Source organism: Cheilinus undulatus, linkage group 9 (genome assembly GCF_018320785.1).
Source record: "Cheilinus undulatus linkage group 9, ASM1832078v1, whole genome shotgun sequence".
Taxonomy (NCBI): Eukaryota; Metazoa; Chordata; class Actinopteri; order Labriformes; family Labridae; genus Cheilinus; species Cheilinus undulatus.
The window spans coordinates 50,689,606-50,714,614 of record NC_054873.1 but is presented as its reverse complement, the minus strand read 5'-3'; the positions used below and the strand labels follow the sequence as shown (position 1 = coordinate 50,714,614).

Here is a 25,009-nt window from a genome sequence, read left to right as displayed (position 1 = left end):
GACAAAAACTCAAAACATTTTAGTCCAGTTTTAGTCTAGTTTTAGTTTTGTTTTAGTCAACGAAAACTCAAAACGTTTTAGTCCAGTTTAAGTCGACGAAAACTCAAAACATTTTAGTCCAGTTTTAGTCCAGTTTTAGTCTAGTTTTAGTCTAGTTTTAGTTTTGTTTTAGTCAACGAAAACTCAAAACGTTTTAGTCAAGTTTAAGTTGACAAAAACTCAAAACATTTTAGTCTAGTTTCAGTCTAGTTTCAGTTTAGTTGATGAAAACTCAAAACATTTTAGTCCAGTTTTAGTCTAGTTTTACTCTAGTTTTAGTTTAGTTTTAGTCAACAAACACTCAAAATATTTTAATCTAGTTTTAGTTGACAAAAACTCAAAACATTTTAGTCTAGTTTTACTCTAGTTTTAGTTTAGTTGATGAAAACTCAAAACATTTTAGTCCAGTTTTAGTCTAGTTTTAGTTTAGTTTTAGTCAACAAAAACTCAAAACATTTTAGTCTAGTTTTACTCTAGTTTTACTCTGGTTTTAGTTGACAAAAACTCAAAACATTTTAGTCTAGTTTTACTCTAGTTTTAGTCTAGTTTTAGTCGACGAATACTCAAAACATTTTAGTCTAGTTTTAGTCTAGTTTTAGTCTAGTTTTAGTCTAGTTTTAGTTGATGAAAACTCAAAACATTTTAGTCTAGTTTTACTCTAGTTTTAGTCTAGTTTTAGTCTAGTTTTACTCTAGTTTTAGTCTAGTTTTAGTTGATGAAAACTCAAAACATTTTAGTCTAGTTTTACTCTAGATTTACTCTAGTTTTAGTCTAGTTTAGTTGATGAAAACTCAAAACATTTTAGTCTAGTTTTACTCTAGTTTTAGTCTAGTTTTAGTTGATGAAAACTCAAAACGTTTTACTCTAGTTTTACTCTAGTTTTACTCTAGTTTTACTCTAGTTTTACTCTAGTTTTAGTCTAGTTTTAGTTGATGAAAACTCAAAACATTTTAGTCTAGTTTTACTCTAGTTTTAGTCTAGTTTTACTCTAGTTTTAGTCTAGTTTAGTTGATGAAAACTCAAAACATTTTAGTCTAGTTTTACTCTAGTTTTAGTCTAGTTTTAGTTGATGAAAACTCAAAACGTTTTACTCTAGTTTTACTCTAGTTTTACTCTAGTTTTAGTCTAGTTTTACTCTAGTTTTACTCTAGTTTTACTCTAGTTTTAGTCTAGTTTAGTTGATGAAAACTCAAAACATTTTAGTCTAGTTTTACTCTAGTTTTAGTCTAGTTTTAGTTGATGAAAACTCAAAACGTTTTACTCTAGTTTTACTCTAGTTTTACTCTAGTTTTACTCTAGTTTTAGTCTAGTTTAGTTGATGAAAACTCAAAACATTTTAGTCTAGTTTTACTCTAGTTTTAGTCTAGTTTTAGTTGATGAAAACTCAAAACGTTTTACTCTAGTTTTACTCTAGTTTTACTCTAGTTTTAGTCTAGTTTAGTTGATGAAAACTCAAAACATTTTAGTCTAGTTTTAGTCATTATTATTTATTAAGCTAGCCTCTACCAAAGTTGAGCTAACCCTGGTTCATGTATTTCCACAGGGGGGCGCTGTGACAGAAAGCTCAACATCTGTATCCACATGGAGGCGTTCATCTTCAGTCATTGAGTCCTAAAGCAGTTTACTCTGAGAATCTGTGTTAGAATAGAAACATGAGGGAGGTCCACAGAGGAGCTGATCTCAGAGCAGTCTCATCTCCACTGGTTGGGATTGGTCTGTCAGTCTCCCAGTAACACGGCCCAGTTACAGACTCACCACACACACACTGCTGCTGCTTCCTCCTCTCTGACCAGCAGGACCCTCTCTTTATTCACTCTACCACCATCTGAGGATATAAAAGAGAGAGCGAGATTCCACACTGTGAGGGACTTGATGAGTTCTTATCAGAGATCAGAACATCCAGTAAGAAGAGCAGCAGGGACTTCAGTCCTGCTCACATCACAGTAATCCTGTAAAGTAGCACGCACTCTCTCAGCTCTCCTCTTCACATGTTGCTGACTTGAAGCTTAAAGGCAAACAGTGTCCTTGAAGGCATCATGATGTCAGAGAGCATTTAGTGACGTATTTCCTGTTTGGAATAGAACAGCAGTAGTTTGTGATTTCCTCTGCCTTTGGAGAAGCTTCAGAAATAAAAGCACTCATTTAACAAACTTAAGGAGCCTGTGTCCACAGCTGCTGTTTTTCACAGTCAGGATTCATTTTAATACCAAACCAATAGAGTTCAGTGTTTTCAGCGTTCTCACATTCAAACACTTTCACTGCTAGAACAACACTGAGCTCATCAAGGTCACACCTCCATCACTGGCCAATCACAATCAAGAAGGGGAGGGACTTATGATAGCAGCTTTGACCATGGTGGAGGAGAAAGCAATGGGACTGGTCTCTGATGGTAAAGGTTTGAGGTCTACAGCTGCTGTGTAAATACAGGATTACTTTACATTGTCAAACTGCACTTTCATTCAAAAGTCTCCATTTGTTTTCTATGTATTTCCCTGAATTTCTGAGCAGTAGGACACAGAAGGCATTACTAGTGACCACTTCAATATTTTACATCTGTGCTAAAGCCCCTCCTCATATGCACATTTGCACCAATCAATCATCAATTCTCTTCAATGATCTTCTCCTCCTCATGGATATCTGCACACATCCTTGCATGTTTGATTCTTCTGATCATGTCTAGTCAGCATCCTTGCACCCTCTGCACATCTGGCAGACATTCTATCAACACACACTGACTTGTAGATACTAGAAATCATTCCTAACAAGAGCTTCTACATCTTTAAATCTTCATTTTTTAAATATTTTGTTCAGTTTTATTGATTTTTTTATTGACTGTTTCATTCCTGTAGACTGAGAGCAAAGCTAATAGGAGTCTAATTCCTTGTTGTGTTAGCATACTTGGCCAGTAAAGCTGATTCTGATTGAGGCAGTTTTCACTAAATCTCTTGTTTTGTAAAGAATATCAACAGACTGAGAGACTTTCTGTTTGAAGAGTCCATGTGTGGCTTCCAACAAAGTTTGGAGTCTATAAAAATCTGAAATTCATGACCTCTTTCATTTTCAACACTCTTCTAATTCATTTCTAAATGTTGTTGTTCTTTGATTTCAGTCAGCTCACATTTACAATAGTTCAAACCTTTAGAACAGCAGCAGAGCAGGACTGTTTTGGTGTCAGGCTCCAACCTCTTCTATTCTAGCAGATTTATTGACATGCAGAATTTGAGCAGTGATGAGAGAACTTCTTTAACCCTGGTGGAGCCTACAGATGGATGCTGGGGTGGAGGAGGCTTTAAAGCAGGAGCCCAGTACAGATTCAGAGCTGGAAATTACAGGGCAGAGGGACAGACTGGAAATCTTCCAGCTTAAATAGAGCGCTGAATCCAGGGGATGTTGGTCAGGTGCAGCGATGCTGACAGCTTTTAGTCTCCCATGGGTGCTGATCTCAGTGGGATACCCAATAAAACTAACCTTGCAAAGCAGATGGATACACCCGTTTCCTTGTTTCTCACTGGTGAATCCATCTTGCAAAGCTCCCATCCTGAACTGTTTGGGCCCGGTTAGAATGCGACAGGACCAATCAGCACGAGGGTCAGGACTATCAGGTGCAACAGAGTCATGACGTAAACAAGCAGCAGCAAGAGCTGGTGCAGTTACGGAGGAAGAAATTAGTGTGGATGCTGCTAAAGCGCCAGTTTTATCAGAACTTGACAACATTTCTTTGTTAAAAGAAGAACAACGAACAGCAGTGAGTTGTTTTCTTTTCAAAAACGACAAAAGTCGAGTACTTACATGTCTTTAGTTGCCATATTTCGCGTTATTCCTTAGTAGATGCGCATGCGCAGCTCGATAACTGCTACGTCACGTGTTTTGTTGCTCTGATTGGCCCGTAGAGATGTGACAGACAGAATGTTCATCCAACCACATTCCGAGTTTTATTCAAAGTCTCTGCCTTTTCTCAAACATTTCCTATTGAAGCTTTCCCAGATGGATGTGTGAAACACATCCATCTGGATCAGGTTACAATAAAACTGTTATTCCCTGAGAAAGAATTAAATTTCATTCATTCTCACATTGAAGCCTGTATGACTGAAAAGCACCCTGTTTAAATTCATTTAACAGCTAATGCCTTCATTTGCACAGTAAAAAATAAATTCATTTTAAAATGAGAACAGATCAGGAGCTTCCTAAAAAAATCACAGATTAAAGTAAAAGTAGAGTAAAATCACAGCATTTAAATATGTTTTAGAGGCTTCAGCTGTTAATGAGCTCCTACTGAGTCTAAAGTTTGCTCCGTTATATTTCAGTGTCTGAATGTTAGAGTGAATCTAGTGTTACACCCAGGTATTTAAAGTCATCAACATTTTTCATCATTTGTCCGTTGACATAAACATTTGTGAAAACCATAATCCTCTGTTTAAAAATACATGCTCACTGTTTTGTCAGTATTCAGAGTGAGGTGAGAGGACTGAAGCCACATTAATTTTTTCCATTGGTGATGAGAACTTAGCAGCCACTTGTTCCCGATCTTTCCCACAGGTAAACAGGACCGTATGGTCGGCATACATCAGGGTCCCCACACCTTCACACACTGAGGGAAGGTCATTAATGTACGTGCTAAACAACAGAGGTCCTAAGACGGAGCCCTGCTGCACTCCTGAAACACAGGCTTTTAAAGACCATATTTCTCATTGATCCACACATACTGGGAGCAGCCTAGCAGATAAGACTGGATCCAGTTTAATACATGAATTGAGAGTTGAAATGTTGACAGCTTTGAAAGGAGCACTGAATGATACCTGTGTCAAACACCTTTCACAGGTCTAAAACTACAGCAGCCATCAGCCCCCGTTATCAAGGCTGCTTTTAATGACTTCAAGGAAGTAGCAGCATGCTGTTTCAGTAGAATGGTTTGCTCTGAACTAGGGGTGCAACAGTACAGGTAACCCACGTAAAGTGTGTAAAGAGAATTTTTTTTTTTATTTTGCTTGTCAGTAAAAACTGCATTTCACAGTAAATAAATTCCAGGATCACTGGTGTACTGAATAATATAACACCTTTTTTTTCAATTCTGGAAAAAATAGATTGGTGGATAATATGTCCTTTATTCAGCTATAAGTCATGATAGCCAAGCATTCAGGTCTGTTTAGAAATGTTTAAACTAACTCCTCTTTTATTGAATAGGCTATCAATGCTTAAACACTGTTTATCTTGTCTAACTCTGACTCAAACTGTGCATTTTAATGCTCTACAAATCAAACCTTTCATTCCAATAGTCTACCACATCTTTATTTTACTAAACTATGCACTCATTGCCACAATTACAATAATAATAAAAAAAACATTTTGATTATTTTGAAAGTAGGCTACTTTAAACACATTTTACAACAGACTGAGATATAAAGAGCTGCATCAGTAAAATTAAACTATTTCTCATCCTCTTTAAGGGCATCCATATTTAAAACACTCAAAAGAAATCTTTCTGTCAGTAACACGTTTGCTGTAATTTAGAGAAACAGTTTATTTCATCGGCTATTTGATTGGCTAAACCTGCGGTTTTTGGAGCTAACAGTGGACTCTGTGGCACTGAAAGAGAGTTTGTTTGGCTAAGTTTACCGCTGCAGTGTACGACAGCCCGCTGCGCTAAACATGTTAAGCTTCTGATTGATGATAGCACAGTCAACAGCTGATAGATGTTTGATGGTGAGACGAGAAGGAGACATGACAGCGCGGAAACAAGTTGAGTCGCTCCACCGTCTTGTGTTTGGGAAGCGTTAAATCAGGTTGCTTACGCTGTCTACAGTTTTCACTTCCTCGTCATTATATTTGACGGCGAAACCGAAATTAACCCACACCACTGATTTGAATGAAGCCGGTGCTTCTTCAAATGTCTCACCTCCTCCGCTCGTTTTCTTTTTTCTGCTTAAGTGTGAGAGCGGCAGCGTGCACCCGGCTCCAAAACAGTGTGAGAGGGGCTGTGTGGGTGGAGCAACAACAATGATTGGACATTAACTCGTGGGGAAGGCTTTTCTCCTGCCAGGACAGACGCACATACAGACACACACAATGGCCTGTAAACCATCAGTGCAAAATGAATTACAAATCCGAAAATCCGTGGCCCACAAGGGCGTATTGTCCCATGCAGAGCGGACCGAACGGTTCAATATTTTACAGAGTACCGTTGCATCCCTACTCTGAACCCAAACTGCACAGGATGCAGTTCTTTAGGTTGGTACTATCCTTGTCATCATTTTTATAGATTGGTATGGTTTTCATTTTAACAGGAAAAGTCCCTGTTAACAGTGATTTGGTACAGATATTGGTAAATACTTTAAGAACACTATCAATTATTTCTTTAATGAGTGAAACATCAGGACCATTAGAATCTGTAGATTTTTCTTCTTAAACTTTCTGATGACTTCTCAAACGTCAGTCTCCTAAATTCCTCTGAAAACACTGAAGTTATTGAAGGAAAAATTCACATTTTTATCTTCTACACAGTGAAGAGTCATTTCTTTGCCAAATTTGGGCCTACATTAACAAAAATAATTAAACACCTAAATCATATTCTCAATATCTCCAATACCTGAATGTTCATTGTTAACAGCGTCTGTTAGAAAATAAGGGCTCCCAGTGCATTCTGTCCTTCAGGGTCCTCCAGCTTCCTCCCACAGTCCACAGACATGCTCTTTAGGTTCACTCACTCTAAATTGCCCACAGATGTGAGTGTGAGTGTGCCTTGTTGTTTGTGTCTAGATGTCAGCCCTGTGATTGGCTGGTGACCAGTCAAGGGTACCCCCCCTCTCCCCTAATGACAGCTGGGATAGGCTCTGGTCCCTGTGGCCCTGAATGTGATAAGCAGTGTAGATGAAGGAAATGGATGTTGGAAATGACTGATTTTGATGGTTTCTGATCCTCTCATTAAGAACACTCCTCAGCTCCTGCATCCTTCCTCCTCCTCCACCACCAGGGTCTACTCTCCATCAGGTGTGTCTGATCCTGATCTGAGCCTCACTACACCTTTGACTACATGAAGACAACACCATGGAGTCTGATCACCAGACATCACACATTTCCTTCACTTCTAAACCTGAAAATAAACCTCAAAATTAAGTCTCTCCTGATTGAACTGTTAGTGTAAAACTGTAGAGACCAGCATGGACTAAATCAAACCCTCTACTTACCGCAGATCCTCCAGTCTGTAGTCTGGATCCTTCTGGAGATCAGACAGCGGCTTCACATCTGAATCCTCCAGGTTGTTGTGTCTCAGGTCCAGCTCTCTCAGATGTGAGGGGTTGCACTTTAAAGCTGAGGCCAGAGAAGAACAGCTGATCTCAGACAAACCACAGCATGACAACCTGAATAAAAAGATTAAATAAACAAGTGTTTTAAATACTATTAGTGTTTTAAATTATTAAATGTAAAATAATCTGATCAGAGCTGATGAAGGTTTAGAGATAAGATGTTGAAAAGTCCAAACACCTGAACACAACATGATGCAGGTGAAAAACAAAAACTCACCACTAGAAAAAAAGCTCCAGTAAATCACACCAACATGCTACTTCATTTACTTAAAAAAAAATCATCTCTACACATACATCATTATTCTATGGATAAAGTCTATTGTTGGACAACTCATGATTGATCTAAAAAAGACAACATGACAGAGAAAAAGATCATCAGCTTTCTGAGTGCCTAGAGAGAAATAGACTGTGTTGATTTTGTTCTGATTCTGAGCTTTGATAACCTGACACAACAGATGGATTTGTTTCGCACAACCAAAGCTTCAATAGGAAACGTTTGAGAAAAGGCAGAGGATTTGAAAAAACTCGGAGTGTGATTGGATAAACGTTCTGTCTGTCACATCTCTACGGGCCAATAAAAGCAACAAAACAAGTTATCGAGCTGCACATGCGCATCTACTAAGGAATAACGCGAAATATGGCAACTAAAGACATGTAAGTACTCGACTTTTGTCATTTTTGAAAAGAAAACAACTCACTGCTGTTCGTTGTTCTTCTTTTAACAAAGAAATGTTGTCAAGTTCTGATAAAACTGGCGCTTTAGCAGCATCCACGCTAATCTCTCCCTCCATAACTGCACCAGCTCTTGCTGCTGCTTGTTAACGTCACGACTCTGCTGCGCTTGAAAGTGCTGCACTGATTGGTCCTGTCACTTTCTAATTGGGCCCAAACGTTTCAGATGGGTGCTTAACAAGATGGATTCGCCAGTGAAAAACAAGGAAACGGGCATGTCCATCTGCTTTGCAAGGTTAAACTTTGAAATGTGTCACTAAAAACTGTTCAACCAATCAACAGACAAAACCACAGAAGAAGAAAATGGACCCTATCATTGAAATCCTCAGTGAGGATCAGATTAATATCAGTCTGATGTTTACGCTTTAGTTTCACCTCATATTCATCTGAGCATAGAAATTAAACATGCTGTCTTACCCCAGAGTCTCCAGTCGACAGTTTGGACTCTTCAGTCCAGCATAAAGAAGCTCCACTCCTGAATCCTGCAGGTTGTTGTGATCCAGGTTCAGCTTTCTCAGATGTGAGGTGTTAGCCATTAAAGCTGAGGCCAGATAAGAACAGCTGATCTCTGACAAACCGCAGTCAGCCAACCTGAATAAAAAGATTAAATGAAGATATGTTTCCAATACCATTAGTGTTTTAAATCATTAAATGTGAAATAATCTAATCAGAGCTGATGACAGTTTTGAGTTAAGACCGGAGGATCTATATATATATATATATATATATATATATATATATATATATATATATATACAGTGCTTAGCAAATGTATTAGACCACCACCCAAAGTAAGGTTTATGCCACAGCTGCCCTAAATTAACAGCACTGGTAATTACCAAAATCATTTTTTATGTTTCTGCAGAGGTTAATACGCCAATATGTAGAAGCTCTTTAACCCAAATGATATTTTTAATGCTAAAATATAATTATTATTATTATCCTTGAAATTTCAAATTTACTGATTTACTAAAAAACTGAAAAAACAGCAAAGCACATTATTATTTCTTGATGTGGAAATAGACTGTGTTGATTTTCTTCAAGATGGTCTGAGCTTTGAAATGTGTCACTAAAAACTGTTCAACCAATCAACAGATTCATGATGCTGGATATATATATATATTTATATATATATATATATATATATATATATATATATATATATATATATATATCACGGTTGCAAAACATCACATTGGAGCAAATCTGTCCCCTGACCCTAAATGACTTTGACACCCCTAGTTTAGACGGTGAAAAGTCCAAACACCTGAACACAACATGATGCAGGTGAAAAACAAAAACTCACCACTAGAATAAAGCTCCAGGAAATCACACCAACATGCTACTTCATTTAGGAATTCTTCAAACAGGCAAACACATGATGTTTAGACAGAAATAGAAACTCTCAGACTGATTTTAGATTTAACTGGAGATCTCAAAGTTTCCTCTAAGGACAAAAATGTCAGGATGAACTGAGGAGAAACATGAACAAAGAACACATCTGTAATATTTATTATAGGAGGAGAGAAGAGAGTTAAACAAAGAGTCTAACATTCAAACTTTCTATCATTTCAATTCAGAAATTAAACATGCTGTCTTACCACAGAGCCTCCAGTCGACAGTTTGGACTCTTCAGTCCAGCAGAAAGAAGCTCAACTCCTGAATCCTTCAGCTTGTTGTTGTAACACAGGGAAAGCTCTCGCAGATGTGAGGGGTTGGATTTTAAAGCTGAGGCCACGACCTCACAGTGAGTCTCTGACAGTCCAATGTTCTGAAGCCTGTAATGAAATTAATATTACATGATGTGCTTTTATTTAAAGTTCTAATATTTTCACAGTATATTTGATGAAAAAACTACTTTCAGAAAGTGTTTTTCTTTTGACATCAGTGATTCAGTTAATAAAAAGCTCCTCCCTGAGCATGGAGGATCAGCGCAGCACTGTTGTTTGTGAGTGTGTGTGCTCCATCTGTGTGTCTCTGTGTAGCTCTCATGAGCCAGAGTGTGTGTATGCTATGTTAAAATATTATTTGGTTAGTTTTCCCTTAATATCATATGTTTATAGAGGACAAACAAATGTTAAAAACATGTGACACATCTGTATTTGCAGAGAATATAATAAATTTGCTGTTTATTGATAAGCAATGGATATAAAAGAGGATGGGAACACTAAAACTTTAAATACGGTTCATGGAGGCAGTGAGAAACAGAGACAGATGGATAAGAGGCTGGAACTGATCATTTAGTAACTCAGGAGTCCAGGAGATTTCTGCTGAGTAAAGGAAAAAATGTTTCTATGATTTGATTTACTCCAGTGATATTAAACTACAAAGAGAGTGTCAAAAACAGAAGTTTAGATCTGATTTAAACTTAACAAAGCAAATCTCAGTCACCTGTTATCTTAACAGATAATTTAATGAATTTTTAAGCTTTATTTTATAGACACACCGTAAGTGCTGACAGAAGTTTAAGGAAAATGGGGGGTTATTAGATCATAGAACGCTCATTACAACCATGGCGGACTGGAGCCTTGTCTTGGGCTTGTGACCAACGACTTGAGACTTGACTTGGACTTGTAAAACATTACTTGTGTGCATCTCTGCGTAAAAGGAACCACCAACCAGTGGAGCTACCTCCTGCAGAAGTTCTCTGACAGCACAGCCATCGTGGGGTGTGAGTCTGAGGGGAACGAGCTGGAGTACAGGCAGGTCATCATGGACTCTTTTTCTTTTTGTAATTTTTTGCTTTTTATTTCAAAAGGCAATATTACAAAATGTAGATTATCCTGAACATTTCCACAGCAATGCCTTTTCCAGTTTTTGTTCATCTGTGCACCAGAAGCTACATTAAGCCAGTTGGCAGGGCTGCCCCTGGCCAAAGCGAGGCCCCAAGCAGACTCTGTTATGAGGCTTCCAACACTATTACCCCACCCTTACACTCTTGCCCCCCTCATCCCCCCTCACACACACCCCTGCACCCCTCACCTTCCCTCACAGACAGCAGCTCATACGTTTTGCTTCTTTCTCTTCCTCACTGTGTCTCTGCTTCAGTGTTAGCACCAGTGGCCTTTCTTTTACTGAATCCCCATAAATTAAACGTCTTCATTATTTGTTTTCACCCGTGATCTGATTTCAAACCAGCTGATTTATGCAAGGAAGTTGACGACATCATTTAATTCCTGATCAGAACCAGCGATGAGTTTTATAATAAAATCACAAAATAAACAATGGTAGAAAGTGATGTTTGACAAGAGAGATTGCAGAACAGCAGGTGAAATTACGGGATGGACGTGATGAGAGTTCTTGTGTAACAGAGAGAGAGAGAGAGTAAGAAAGAGGGCAGAGCAAGCAGACACTGCGCCCACATAATTGCCAGGGTCCAACATTAACGGATGCCTGAATGCCTGGGGCAACTTCAAAAAAGCTGACGGGCGAAACTTGTAAGGACGTGCCCGATCGGGCAAGCACAGCTCTGAGCTTTTCTATTCATTAATTTTATTATTTTCCTCTCTCGTTTCTGTTACTATGGAGCAGAGGTTGTGTTCACCGATTATTCTCTGTCATTGACAGATTTTTTTTTTTATTTGAAGGATGACAGACAATTTTGAAGGCTGTTCGTCATTTTGACGGGCTGGAATGATGAGGATGAGCCTGCATTTCAGCACACACACACAGACAGATGCATAGACCTTTTCCATTTTGCAAACTTGGACTATCAAGGAGGTTATTTAATCTATTAAAAATCTCGTACCCAGTGGCTCTCTCACTGACCTCCACATCGTACATTAATAAAAGCGCGTCGGTCTCCGTGCTTACAGCGCACTGAGAGGCTGCTGCAGGCGTCTCAGTACACAGGTCGGCATGCAGAGAGTTAAGGCCTTTGCACAATGAGCCTGTTTCATGTTGTCCTAAACGTGTCTGCACACTTATGCCAAAATTTTTGTTTTGCGGAACAGGTTCGATTTTATACAGAATTTCGTATGTGTCCATGGTGACCGATATTCAAAACAGTTTCCGCTGCTTCCACCTCGCTTGCTCGCCACTGAAACCTCACTTTAAACACCAAAGTTTGCTCATTTATCATGCCCCTGAGTAGCCAGATGCAATGTGCCGCTGCCTCCATTGGCTGAGCGTGTCTGCTGACATGCAGACATCAGACGTAAGTCAGGCTTAGACGAAGACGTAACATTTTTAATCAAACAAGAAAAATCTTAATTTGTTGATTTTCGCGTGTCGGCCAAATTTCTTCAGTTTTAAGATAAATAAACCAGATAAAAACAGAAGAAAAGCACCATTTTTTACTGCCTGACCCTGCCACCTCTCTAGTGTCAGTGTTGTGCTGACCTCATTTTCCTCTGAGAATAGTTGGTTTCATCAGGTACATAAAAAATATTTCTGAGTTGGTATTATTACCTTATTAGTATTGTAAATATGAAATTCCTGAGTTTGAATTTCTTCAGAAAACAACCTGGTGCAGCTTTCTCATTGCACTGATCTGTACAAAGTTAAATATAATTTTCAGTGGGCTGACACATTGCTAATAAATACAGTTTTCTTAAAGAAGTGTTGTGTATTGCTTTCCACAGTCAACAGGCAATGGATTTTAGCTCTAAGTATGTTGTGAGCAAAATGTATGCACTTGATAGCCAGAAAAAGTACCTCCTAGACAGAGCAATAAGGAATTAAAATGGGGCAAGTAGATTTGGGAAGCACTTGCCCTGAAGGGCAAGTAGGCAAAAACCTTAAGGTTGGACCCTGATTGATCACGTATGGCACCGATCTCCAAAAAAAAGGAAGAAATCTTGAGGGTTGACTTACAAAGGTGTGAAGATCAGGTCAAGCTTATGTTTGGACAGCGGTGTATATACATACCTTGATCATATTAATCATACACACACACACACACACACACACGTCTAATTTACAGAGAGACAGAAAGAGAGAGAAGAAAAAAACGCTCAAAGCATGGACTGTAGAAAGAATTGGACAAACCCCGTGTGACGTCAGTCATCTGCTTACAATAGCCGGAGGCTTCCATATTGAACTTGCGGTCTCAGCCGAACTTTGGGTCAACTTAACGGCCCACCCATCAAGCGCAACTTCCTGTCAGCTAGCTAGCTAGCATTCCAGTTGACAGAAACAGACCCTCTGCCTGCCGAGCTATCTTTCAACCAAATCAGACAAGCAAATCACCGTGAAGTGAGGTTTATCCTTAATATAATTCAAATGATCATGGTACAAAAAAATTCACCCCCCGTACTGTGAGAGCACAATAAGACACTAGCTAATGAGACACATTTGGTTTTTTTGAACCAGGCTGTAAACCAGTTTTTTTCTAGTGTTAAACCGGCTGTTTAAGGGTCTGAATAACTCTAATAAGTTTATCATTGAACCCAAATTTTCCTAACACTTTCTATAAAAATACCCACCTAAGTGAATCAAAGGCTTTTTCTGCATCCTATCCCACTATCATTGATTTGGTTTTATCTTTGGTTGTCTGCTGAAGGACATGTAATGTTTGTCTAATATTGTCCAGGGTTTGCCTTTGTTTAATAAATCTAGTTTGATCCAAATTAATAAGATCAGGTCAAAGTTTTTCCAGTCTGCCAGCTAATATAGAAGTCAATTATTTATAACCCAAACTGAGAACACTGACAGGTCTATAACTGACAGGTCAATAACTGCTGCTTCTTGTTTATCCTTGTTTTTCTAACCCTGAATTTCCATATACAGCGTGCGCGCCGCGCACCGAAGTGCCGCCCACTGGAAGAGAGTCTAGAGCGCTGTGCCGTGGCCCGCAAGCCCTGATCAGCAAGAAGAGATCACGGGAGAACTGCAAGTTCATTCAGGAATAGCATGTCAACATCGGACTTTTTTACCCTTTGGGGTTAATTTATTATCCTTTCCAGTATAAGTCCATGATATTATTGCTCGAATTTATGGGAACAGTTTGGGGATGGCCCCTTCCTGTTCCCCCATGACTGTGCACCAGTGCACAAAGCAAGGTCCATAAAGTCATGGATGAGAGAGTTTGGTGTGGAGGAACTTGACTGGCCTGCACAGAGTCCTGACCTCAACCCGATAGAACACCTATCGGGTAATTCTGAAAATGAATTAGAGCAGAGACTGAGAGCCAGGCCTTCTAATCCAACATCAATGTGTGACCTCACAAATGCACTTCTGGAAGAATGGTAAAAAAATTCCCATAAACACACTCCTAAACCTTGTGGAAAGCCTTTCCAGAAGAGCTGAAACTGTTACAGCTGCAAAGGGTGGACCGAGGTCATATTAAACCCTATGGATTAAGAATGGGAGGTCACTTAAGTTTTTAGTTTTTTTTTTTCAAGATGGCGGCGCACACAGACGCAGCGGCCCGGTGCTCTTCGATTGTTAGCAGCTTTTTTGTGTTCCTCAGCCCCCTCCTCTTCTCACTTTTCACCCACAACTGCTCCCCCATCCACTCCTCCAACACCATCGTCAAATTCGTTGACAACACCACCATAGTAGGACTGATAAATAATCATGGACTTCAGGAGATCTAAACACACAGAGCACTCTCCCCTCCTCATTCAGGGAGAAGAAGTGGACAGAGCGGAGCACTTTAAGCTTCTTGGGGTTCACATCTCGGCCGAACTCACCTGGTCTGCTCACACTCCCCACCAGGTGGGAAGGGCCCAGCAGAGACTGTACTTCCTTTGGAAGCTCAAGCAGGCCCAATTCCCTCCACACCTGCTGACCAACTTCTACCAGTCAACAATGGAAAGCCTCCTGACCTACTGCTGCACTGTGTGGCTCAACAGCTGCACTGCAGAGAACAGGAGAGACCTCCAACGGGTGGTGAGGGCAGCAGAATGGGTCATCGGGAATATGTGGAAGCATTCAGATTAGTTGTTTTCTTTGAGCAAAAAAGTAGGTCACTTTCTATGCAACCTTCACTGGCATACCTGGCACTTGAAACACCTTGCCCTGGGGCACTTTGATGTCTTAATCTGGCCCTGATTAGAGGAGCTCTATGTGCTGAAACATGGTTGGAAATGTGCTCTAGAACTTTGACTTTATAAATGCAAATGTGGTGGATACACAGTCTCCTCTGAACTTATTCTAAAATCTGAGAGATCCACAGGTAACATCGATCATGTGTGGATCACATCCTAGAATAGAATCAACTGTTATTCCATGTCTCCTGATTGTTCAGAAACAGCAGAGAGGAACTTAGACAAAGTTCATCAGGGACCAGAGCATGTGAGCAGAGCGGAGTGGGAGCGAACAGGGAGCGCAAGTGGAAGGATTTTGGCCAGAGCGCGGAGCGTTTTTTTTTTCAAAAAAGCTGGACCGGCACCTTATCTTGCGCTCCATCTCGCTCCAATTTCGCTCCGGTACCGCTCACACCATGCGTCTAAAGCATGTCTCACCCAGAATGCATCTGTGTATATTTAGCTGCTCAGACGCCCACACTGTTTTCTGTAGGCAACTGGACGACAACTCGATATACTAATATTAACACCATTGTCATTTTTTAAAAGCATCAGTATTTCCCAGTGTCTCAAACCGAGAAGATGGTAATAACAGATTAACCGCGATAGCGCCTTCATTGCCACTGTGAGAGGATTTACAGATGTATCTTTTTTCTTGATCTTTTTATGAGATAAGGTGTCTAATTTCTCTCCTATACAGTGAATGCAATGCGCTTCCGTGTTCTCGTTGAGTGAGCGGTGAGTGATTTGAGTGGAGCGGGTAGAAATTTGAGTGGAAGGTGGAGCGATAATTAGCAGAGCAGCATGAATCCCCTCTGAGTGGGCGAGCGGGTGCAAGGAACAGCTCTGTGAGCGAGGAGCGGGAAATCTCATCGCTCCACTCTGCTCACAGGCTCTGTCAGGGACATTACATTTGTGGTTTTCATCACTAATATTAAGAAGAGCACTGGAACGTCTGAGCTCACACCATGCTTTCATAAAGACACACAGCTGCCATCAGATGATAAGAGGAGAAAACAGAGAGAGAGGATGAGAGATCAGCAGATCATATGTGCTAAAGAGAGCAGACATTACTAGTCAAACACACAAACTAAACTTCTACAATCATATTAGTGACTAAACTATTAACTTTACTCTGAGATGATGACAAAGCGCTGGGGAGGGGGGACACCAAATTCAAATCTAGGACCCTAAAATGGCTAGAACCAGCCCTGCTCTTATTTAATCACATCTGGACTTACACAGCAGTCTTGAAGTTCCTCGCAGCTGGAATCAGTCTCAGTCGTCCCTGAAATGATGCGTTGTACTGGTACAGATTTAACTCATCCAGAACCTCTGACATCTGCAGCATGTAGGCCAGAGCAGAGCACTGGAAAAGAGAGAGTTTCTCCCATGATCTGCTCTCTGACTTCATGAACTCTTGGATGTCCTGTACTGAGAGGTCATTCATCTCCACCAGACAGTGGAAGATGTTGATGCTTCTGTCAGGAGAGATACCTTTACTGTTCATCTCCTTCAGGTTCTTGATGACTCTCTGGATCATTTCTGGACTGTTGTCTGTCTGACCCAGCAGATCTCCTAAGAGTCTCTGGTTGGACTCCAGAGAGAGGCCGTGAAGGAAGCGAACAAACAGGTCCAGGTGTCCATTTGAACTTTTCAGGGATTTCTCCATGGCACGCTTTAGGAAGACACTCAGGGATTGAGGTCCAGAAGACTTTTTTGTTCTTTGAGAGGAGTTTGTGGATGAGTCTCTGTTGTTGTCCTCTTGTAGGAACGCCTCAATGACATCTGTGTTCCTGTTGGTCAAACAGTGGTACATGTGGACTGCAGCCAGAAACTCCTGAACGCTCAGATGAACAAAGCAGTAGACTGTTTTCTGGAGGATCACACTCTCTCTTTTAAAGATCTCAGTACAAACTCCTGAGTACACCGAGGCCTCGCTGACATCCAGACCACAGCGCTCCAGGTCTTCTTGGTAGAACATGATGTTTCCATTCTCCAGATGTTCAAACGCCAGCCTCCCCAGCTTCAGAAGAACTTCCCTGTCAGATCTGGTGAGTTCCTCAGGACTCATCTGAGGTCCCTCATCATACTTCTTCTTCTTCCTCTTGGTCTGAACCAACAGGAAGTGTGAGTACATGTCTGTCAGGGTCTTGGGCAGCTCTCCTCTCTGCTCTGTGCTCATCATGTGCTCCAGAACTGTAGCAGTGATCCAGCAGAAGACTGGGATCAGACACATGATGTGGAGGCTCCTGGATGTCTTGATGTGGGAGATGATTCTGCTGGACACATCTTCATCACTGAACCTCCTCCTGAAGTACTCCTCCTTCTGGACATCAGTGAAGCCTCGGATCTCTGTCACCCTGTCCACACATGAAGGACGGATCTGATTGGCTGCTGCAGGTCGAGACGTTATCCAGATGAGAGCTGAGGGAAGCAGATTCCCCTTGATGAGGTTTGTCAGCAGCACGTTTAACGAGGACTTCTCTGACACATCAGACACAGCCTCACTGATGTTGAAATCCAACCACAGTCTGCTTTCATCCAGGCCGTCAAAGATGAACAAAAGTTTACAGACAGCCAGCGTCTCCGCTCTGACCTTCTGGAAAGTTGGATGGAAAACACGGAGCAGCTCCAGAAGACTGTAGCGCTCATCTCTGATCAAGTTCAGCTCCCTGAATGAAAGCAGAACCAGCAGACTGACGTCTTGGTTTTCTGAGCCCTCTGCCCAGTCCAGAGTGAACTTCTGCACAGAGAAGGTTTTTCCAACACCAGCCACACCGTAGGTCAGAACCACTCTGATGGGTGTCTGTTGGCCAGGTAAGGCTTTAAAGATGTCCTGACACTTGATTGGAGTCTCATGTTGGCTGTTCACCTCTTCACTCTGTCCCTCTGTGATGTAGAGCTCAGTGTAGATCCTGTTCAGGAGGGTTCTACTTCCTGCTTCATCACTTCCTTCAGTCACATGTTCACATCTCTCCCTCAGACTGATCCTGTGTTCATCTAGAACCTCCTGTAGACCTCTATCTGCTGAAAGACCACAACAATATCAGACTGGACTGACACCAGGATTCTGGGTTTAGAACATGATCAAATAGACCATTTTTATTGGTAAATATTACACAAACTGCATAACTAAACAATAGCCCTGTAATAAATCTGAGCTGCTACAGGAGAATAAACTGAAAACAAGAACAGGCTTCAGCTAAAATGTTCAAATATCCTGTTTTCATGAGAATATATCATCATTACATACCACCTAATGAAGAACATTCAAAAGTCTTGTTCTCAGACTCAATCAGAACATTTCCATGGTTCAGTAGATCTAGAGCTTAGAGCTTGATTAGGCTAGTTAACTGGACTGCTGTCCTTTTCCCAGTATAAAGCACTGGGGCAGAACAGATTCCAGTGAAGCATGTTGTTGTCTGCTACAGTAGGTGGTCATGTCTCCATCTAGAACCTTCTCCCTGTTGACCTTCTAACAGCTCAGTCTGTGTGTGGCAGTGATAGCTGCTTGTGGTGATGATGTTGTCTGTCTTAGCTCTTGGTCCTGGTCCTATAAAGTGGTCCTGGTCTATCAGCCACAGCCAGGTTTTTACAGATCAAATAGGTATCAAAGTCTGGCTTAGACACTGGATTTGATCCTTCAGCAGTTTTAGTCAAAGTCAGACCGTAAATCCACTTTTTCTACCTGCATGTAAACTAATGACACCAGTCTTACCTGTTACACTTCTGGACTGACTGGATATCTGCAGTCGTAGTCTTTTTCCACACTGGGGACAGGAGGACTCTCCTGATGAAGCAGACTGGTCCGAGCTGATACACTGTCTGCAGAACCAGTGTCCACAGCTGGTAGAAACTGGATCTCTCAGGACGTCCTGACACAGAGCACAGCTGGACAGCTGTTCCTCCATAGAAACAGGTCTCTTTATTATTCTGTGGAGAAAAAGGACAATGAGGTTCTAACTCCCTATGACTGTTTCCATGTTAAAATTCATGTTGAGCTTTAATGAGGCATTAACTCTGGAGAATTGTGATTTAAATAAAACAACAACAACGTTTTAAAAAAGGATACAGCACTTGCAGCCTGAATATGCAGAGACTGAAAAATTCACTGACATTTTTATAATACTTATTTTGGGCAGATCAGAAATCTTTCTGCAGATTTTAATTCTTGGTTGTAAACAGATCAGAAAGTCTGAGAGCAGACGGGTGCTTTGGGTTGTTTCATTCATCCGGAATTAATTTCTTTCCTGTCCTAGCTTTTTGTTGGCTTTGCTCTTTAAAATATTACATTCACATCAGTTCAGGCAGGAGTTTAATGCCAAAGCAGAGGTTATAAAAGTGAATGATCTATGAGAGCCCTAATGGATACCTACCTTACTTTAATCACAGTGACCAAATAGTCACAGTCACACAGTTGTCTACAGAGTCCCAAGGTGGCAAATCTAACACACACTGATGATAGAATAATAGACACTGAGCTAACCACAAGACTAAGAAACTATATTTCATGTAAGCCTTCATTAAACATCAGTAGTTTGACAGCATCTAGACCTAGGTGAAGGATCTCTCTGGACCAGGACAGTCCTGGCACAGAGAACGGCACGCAACACAGAAGGCCATAGTTATGATGCTCACGATCATCTGTCAGAAAGACAAAGAACATCATGTTCCAAACACATGTGGCTTCAGTCATCAGCTAGCTAACTCCACTGACCCCAAGACCTGGACTCTGGAGTCTGTCTAAACTCTATCCTGCTCAGGACAAGTCATCTGACCACAAAGACAAGGATCTGTAAGAACCTGACTTTATCTTTAGAACATAGGTTAAAGATCTACAAATATCTCTATAAACTATTCAAGGGATACTTGATAGATGCATACAAGATCTAAAACATCCATCCTAGCACCAGATTTAATATTTCTGCAGGGTTCATTGTGGTTTCATTATCTAGAGAGCTGGGAGTGCAGGGACAGAGGAGAAGGAGAAGTCAGATGAAGCAGAGCAAACTAGTCAGTGTAGAAAGATGAAGAGGAAAAATGCCAGCTGGTGGGGGCGGGGGGCGCTCTGGGACACTGGGGATCACTGTTCAGTCCTCAGAAAGTGTCATGAGACAAACTGACCTAAACACTGATGAAGGGGCGTTCCACCTTTACAGCCCTGGTGAAGTCTTGGCTTTTTGCTGCCTGTTGGTCTGAAGGGTTTACTTATGGGGGCAGATACTAAGGGCTTTACTGGTTTTAGGATTTCTTCACTGAGTGCTTGTCCTGTCAGGAGGGCGTAAGTATCTCGTGTTTACTTCAAATCATCAGATTCTCTGACATCTTCTCGTTTGTTAGCTTGATGTTTAAATCTCTGTGAACTCTCCCTTTATTCTCTTAGCTCTTGTTTGATTTAATATCATCAACAGAACTGTGAAATACATTCATTTACAATTTTAAACCAAACCTGTCACAAACAGAAGAGAGCCTTAGTTTAACAACATATTCAAGCACAGAAAGAGAAAGAAGTTTCTTTGATAGTCTGACCAGGATTAAACCCTAAATCTGGGCTTCTCCACTAATGGGTGGAACAGAGGTGGGTTAAAGCTGTTTTAAGAAGTTGTCACTAAATGTTTTTGCCGTACATTGATTTTGAAGGAAAACTGTTTCATATGAGGATGTAGAACCCTTTTCATTTAATATTAGGCACTAAAACACCTTAAATCTGACCTGCAGCTGTAAAAGTAACCAGATTGGAGACAATCTGAGAGAACCTATTTACACATTTTTCACAGCAGTTAAAGCTTAATTTAAAACAACCAAGACCTTTAAATCTCTCATCTAAGACTTTTTAATAGTTTCCACTTCATTTTCACTAAACTGGTTTATCAAGTTTTAATACTCTGTTAGACTCTGCTGACATCCTGAATGGTGAAATTTAAAATAACTCCAAATACAGGACATTAGGAATGAACAACACTGGAGTCTTGCTGATAGCTGGTATGATGGTGTGTTCAAACTCATTTGGGCGATACAGATATACACCACCAGCATGTTCTGGTTAACTGAAGTCACCATTAACTGCAGTTTTAAAGAAACAGTTCATTCATTGTAAAGGCTCCTCTAGTTTTTCCACAAGTTCAAAAAAGGAGCCAGATCATTATTTTTAGCTCAAACTGAACAGAGTGAAAATGAAGAGACAGCAGCTGAGATGGACCAGCTCTATTAGCCATGTTTTTAAGAGACAGACTAGAACAAAAAAGCTTTACTATGGTAACAGCCTGTTGTTGCTCATGTTGATCTTTGACCATGAATTTCTGTAGTTTAAAGATTGACGGTTAAAAAAGTTACTTACTGGGAATCTGAGGGTCCTGGTTCATTACTTAAGTTTGGAACCAGACCTTTAGACTGGTCACTCTTCATGGAGAGACCGCTGGAAAAATCAGACATTGTGCCTGGTCCTGGTTCAGTTTTAATGTCTGGAACCAGACCTTTGGACCAGTAACTCTTCATGGGGGGACTGCTGGACATAGGAGATTTTGCTCTGTCCTTCTCTTTGTCCGCTGGATTGTTCATCTTCTTAACCCAAAACAAAATAGACCATGCAGGTCAATCAACCTGAGGAGAAAGAACACAAGAGGTGAGACAAAAACAGGTAGAATGTGGTCAACAGACATGGAAAAGTGGTACCGATAGGAACTTGGCATGAACCACTTTAGAATAAAACATATTTAAAAATGAAATAGGTCAACAGAGAATATATCTTCCTCTGCTGCTGTTTCCATCATCAATCAGAGAGCAATATTATTCCATCTTTGAAAGGGAGAGAATGAGTGCATGACGATGTTGGAGGGACTGTAGTCATGCACAGCATCTGGATTAAAATAAACAACATCAATCCTGATGTTACATCTAGCTGTAAAAGAGTGTAAAGAACACTATAGTGTCTGTAAACAGACCGGTGCTGTCTCAGAAGCAGCTGTGACGTGTGTAATGCTCAATATAATGTCAGCGCATCCTCCTTATCGTACATGTTCAATAAATGTCTCCTCACTTCTCTGTTAATCATAAATATAGATCACATCTGTCTGAACGTGTGCTGTGAGGTTTGTAGTCTGTTTCAGTCTGAGCTGATGTTAATACTCACACTAAATAAATCCTGAACCTTCAGATTGATGAAATATTGATTTATGCAGCAGGTGACACATCAGTGCTGTTTCTCTCAGTCCAGGTCATGCTAACTAAGAAGGATTTGTCTCTCTGCTTTTTTCAAGCTCTTGTTTAACTTCTTTGTGTCAACATTAAAGAATGCAGCAGTGTGCAACAATAATAATAATAATAACTTTATTTGTATAGCACTTTTAAAAACATGGGTTTACAAAGTGCTTTGACAAGTGCAGAAGCAAGTACAAAAACAAAGCAACAACCCAGACAAAAGACAAGAAACAGAACGTGACATGTAGACAGATAATAATTCATCTACATCGATAAAGAGCAACAATATAGAACCAAACCTAGATGACCTGTGATGCCATGAAAACTAAGACATCACAGACATCAATCAGAGTGCAGACATGAAACCATACTGCACAGCTAAGACATCATGAACATCAGGATGCAGGCAAGACAGACATCAGTACCATAAAATGATAGGAACCCAGGCAAAGCAGGAACCCAGCTACACAGGCTGAGACCATGAGGACCAAAATTAAAGGCATAAGAAATTAAAAGAGAAACAGTAAAATGTAAATAAGAGGGCAAAAACAGATATTAAAACAGGGTAAAACAAGCTCTAAAACTGTAAAAGCAGTAAAATTGATAAATATTATAACAGAGGTAAACATAAGGGGAAGCAGTGAAGACGTAAAATCAATAAAGTGAGGAAGACAGTAACAATTAAAAACAGCCAGGGGGCAAGGAAATAAAATTAGGTTGACAGGGAGTAAAGGAGAGATTAAGAGGAAATTAAACTAAAATATATAAGAATCTGTGAGAAGATAAAAATTAAACAAGAAGAAGATGAAGACGACATCACATAAAAGCCAGTCTATAAAAATGAGTTTTAAGAAGTGATTTAAAAGATGTCAATGATTCTGCAGGCCTTATCTCCTCGGGCAGGTTGTTCCAAAGTCGAGGGGCTCTGATGGAGAAGGCCCTGTCACCCTTGGATTTGAGTCTTGACTTTGGAACAACCAGGAGGTTCCCACCCGAGGATCTGAGGCTGCGGGCTGGGACATAGGGGAATAAAAGTTCTGTAATATATTCTGGAGCCAGACCCTTCAGTGCTTTAAAAGTAATAAGTAAAATCTTAAAATCAATTCTAAAAGTGATGGGTAGCCAGTGTAAAGATGATAAAATCAGGGTGATGTGATGTCGTCTGCCAAATCGGTTAGAAGCCTAGCTGCTGCATTTTGAACCAGTTGAAGGCGAGAGAGGGATTTTTGGCAGAGACCTGACAGGAGAGAGTTACAATAGTCCAGACGGGAAAAAATGAGAGCGTGGATTACCTTTTCCATATCTGACTGGTGGAGAATTGGTTTTATTTTGGCAATTGTGTGTAAATGAAAAAAGCATGACTGTATAACTTTATTGATGTGTGCTGTGAAGGTGAGGTTGGAGTCAAATTCTACTCCTAGATTTCGAGCTGTTGATGTAATGTTTGTAGACAATGGACCAAGGCTGTTTGTGATTGTATTGGGAGAGTTTGGAATATTGAAAAGAATGATTTCGGATTTGGAATTATTGAGTTGTAGAAAGTTTTGTGCCATCCAGCAGTTAATATCATTTAGACAGTCTATGACAGCAGCTAGGCTTCTCGGGTCCTCAGGTCTCAGGGTCAGGTATATCTGTGTGTCGTCTGCATAGCGGTGAAAGGAGACTTTATGATTCTTAATGATTTGACCAAGGGGCAGCATGTGAATAGAAAATAAAATCAGGCCTAAAACCGAACCTTGCGGTACACCACAGGTAAGGGTAGAGGTAGAGGAGGAGTGGTGACTGCAAAGGTTCGCTCTAAAAGATAAGAATAAAACCACCTAAGAGTAGAGTCCCTGATGCCCTACCAGTTTCTAAGACGTTCTATTAAAACACTGAGATCAACAGTATCAGAAGCTGCACTGAGATCTAAAAGAATTTAAATGGCTCCCTCCCCTCTATCTGCTGCTAAAAACAAATCATTGGTCACCTTGAGGAGGGCCGTCCCAGTGCTGTGACCCGCTCTAAAACCAGACTGGAATTTCTCAAAGAGATTATTGTGAGACATAAAAGATAAAAGCTGAGTAGAAACCACCTTCTCTAAAACCTTGGATAAAAATGGAAGTTTTGAAATTGGTCTAAAATTATTAAAATCAGAGGGGTCAAGGTTGGGTTTCTTTAAAAGAGGTTGGACCACAGCGTGTTTAAAAACAGAGGGAACTACACCTTCTGTCAGAGAACTATTAATTATTGATAAAATACTGGGCCCAACCGTGCTAAAAACCTCTTTGAGAAATTTGGTGGAGATAAAATCAAGACTGCACGTAGCTGTTTTCATGTGGGATAAAATTTCAGCTAAAAAGGACAAGGTCACGGCTCAAAACTACTAAAATAATTAGAAATGTCCCTACTTGTAAGTAAAACCTGGGCTGGGGGTCTAATGTTGTTCCTGATGTCCTTGACTTTGTTATTAAAAGGAATTAAAAACTTTTCGCAAGTCTCGTTAGAAGCATCAGTAAAGTGGGAAGGGGATGGTGGTGGTGATGGACTCTAAAACCTTAAATAAAACTCGAGGGTTAAAATGATTTACTAAAATGAAATTAGAATAAAATGCTGCCCTTGCATCTTTAACTGCCTTTTGATATCTCTTCATTGCATTTTTCCAGATATCATTGTTGACTTGCAAACATGTTTTCTTCCACTTCCTTTCTTTTCTTCTGCAGTCTCTTTTTAAATTATTTATGGACTCTGTTACCCATGGCTGTGGAGCACTATTTGATTTCTTAA

At 40.3% G+C, this 25,009-nt stretch overlaps 1 protein-coding gene across 1 annotated transcript; it reads right to left on the bottom strand.

Moving 5' to 3' along the window:
- Window positions 1–1,520: 1,520 nt before the first annotated feature.
- Window positions 1,521–21,604, bottom strand: LOC121514838 (protein NLRC3-like). The gene is made up of 7 exons (XM_041795210.1): window positions 21,384–21,604; window positions 18,765–18,979; window positions 16,285–18,073; window positions 9,674–9,850; window positions 8,490–8,663; window positions 7,221–7,344; window positions 1,521–1,864 (listed from the first exon to the last, which is right to left on the bottom strand). Exons 1-6 carry the CDS (start codon window positions 21,602–21,604, stop codon window positions 7,260–7,262), a joined length of 2,661 nt encoding a protein of 886 aa, XP_041651144.1. The 3' UTR covers window positions 1,521–1,864; window positions 7,221–7,259.
- Between the last annotated feature and the right edge of the window lie 3,405 nt (window positions 21,605–25,009).

What these genes read in the sequence shown, in the direction of transcription:
- LOC121514838 (XM_041795210.1), bottom strand. Translation starts at nt 21,604, where the DNA reads ATGAACAATCCAGCGGACAAAGAGAAGGACAGAGCAAAATCTCCTATG. An exon ending in TCAGTCCAGAAGTGTAACAG is followed by an intron (nt 18,074 to 18,764) that starts GTAAGACTGGTG and finishes GTGGTCTTTCAG; the next exon opens with CAGATAGAGGTCTACAGGAG. An exon ending in AGGAACTTCAAGACTGCTGT is followed by an intron (nt 9,851 to 16,284) that starts GTAAGTCCAGAT and finishes ATTTCATTACAG; the next exon opens with GCTTCAGAACATTGGACTGT.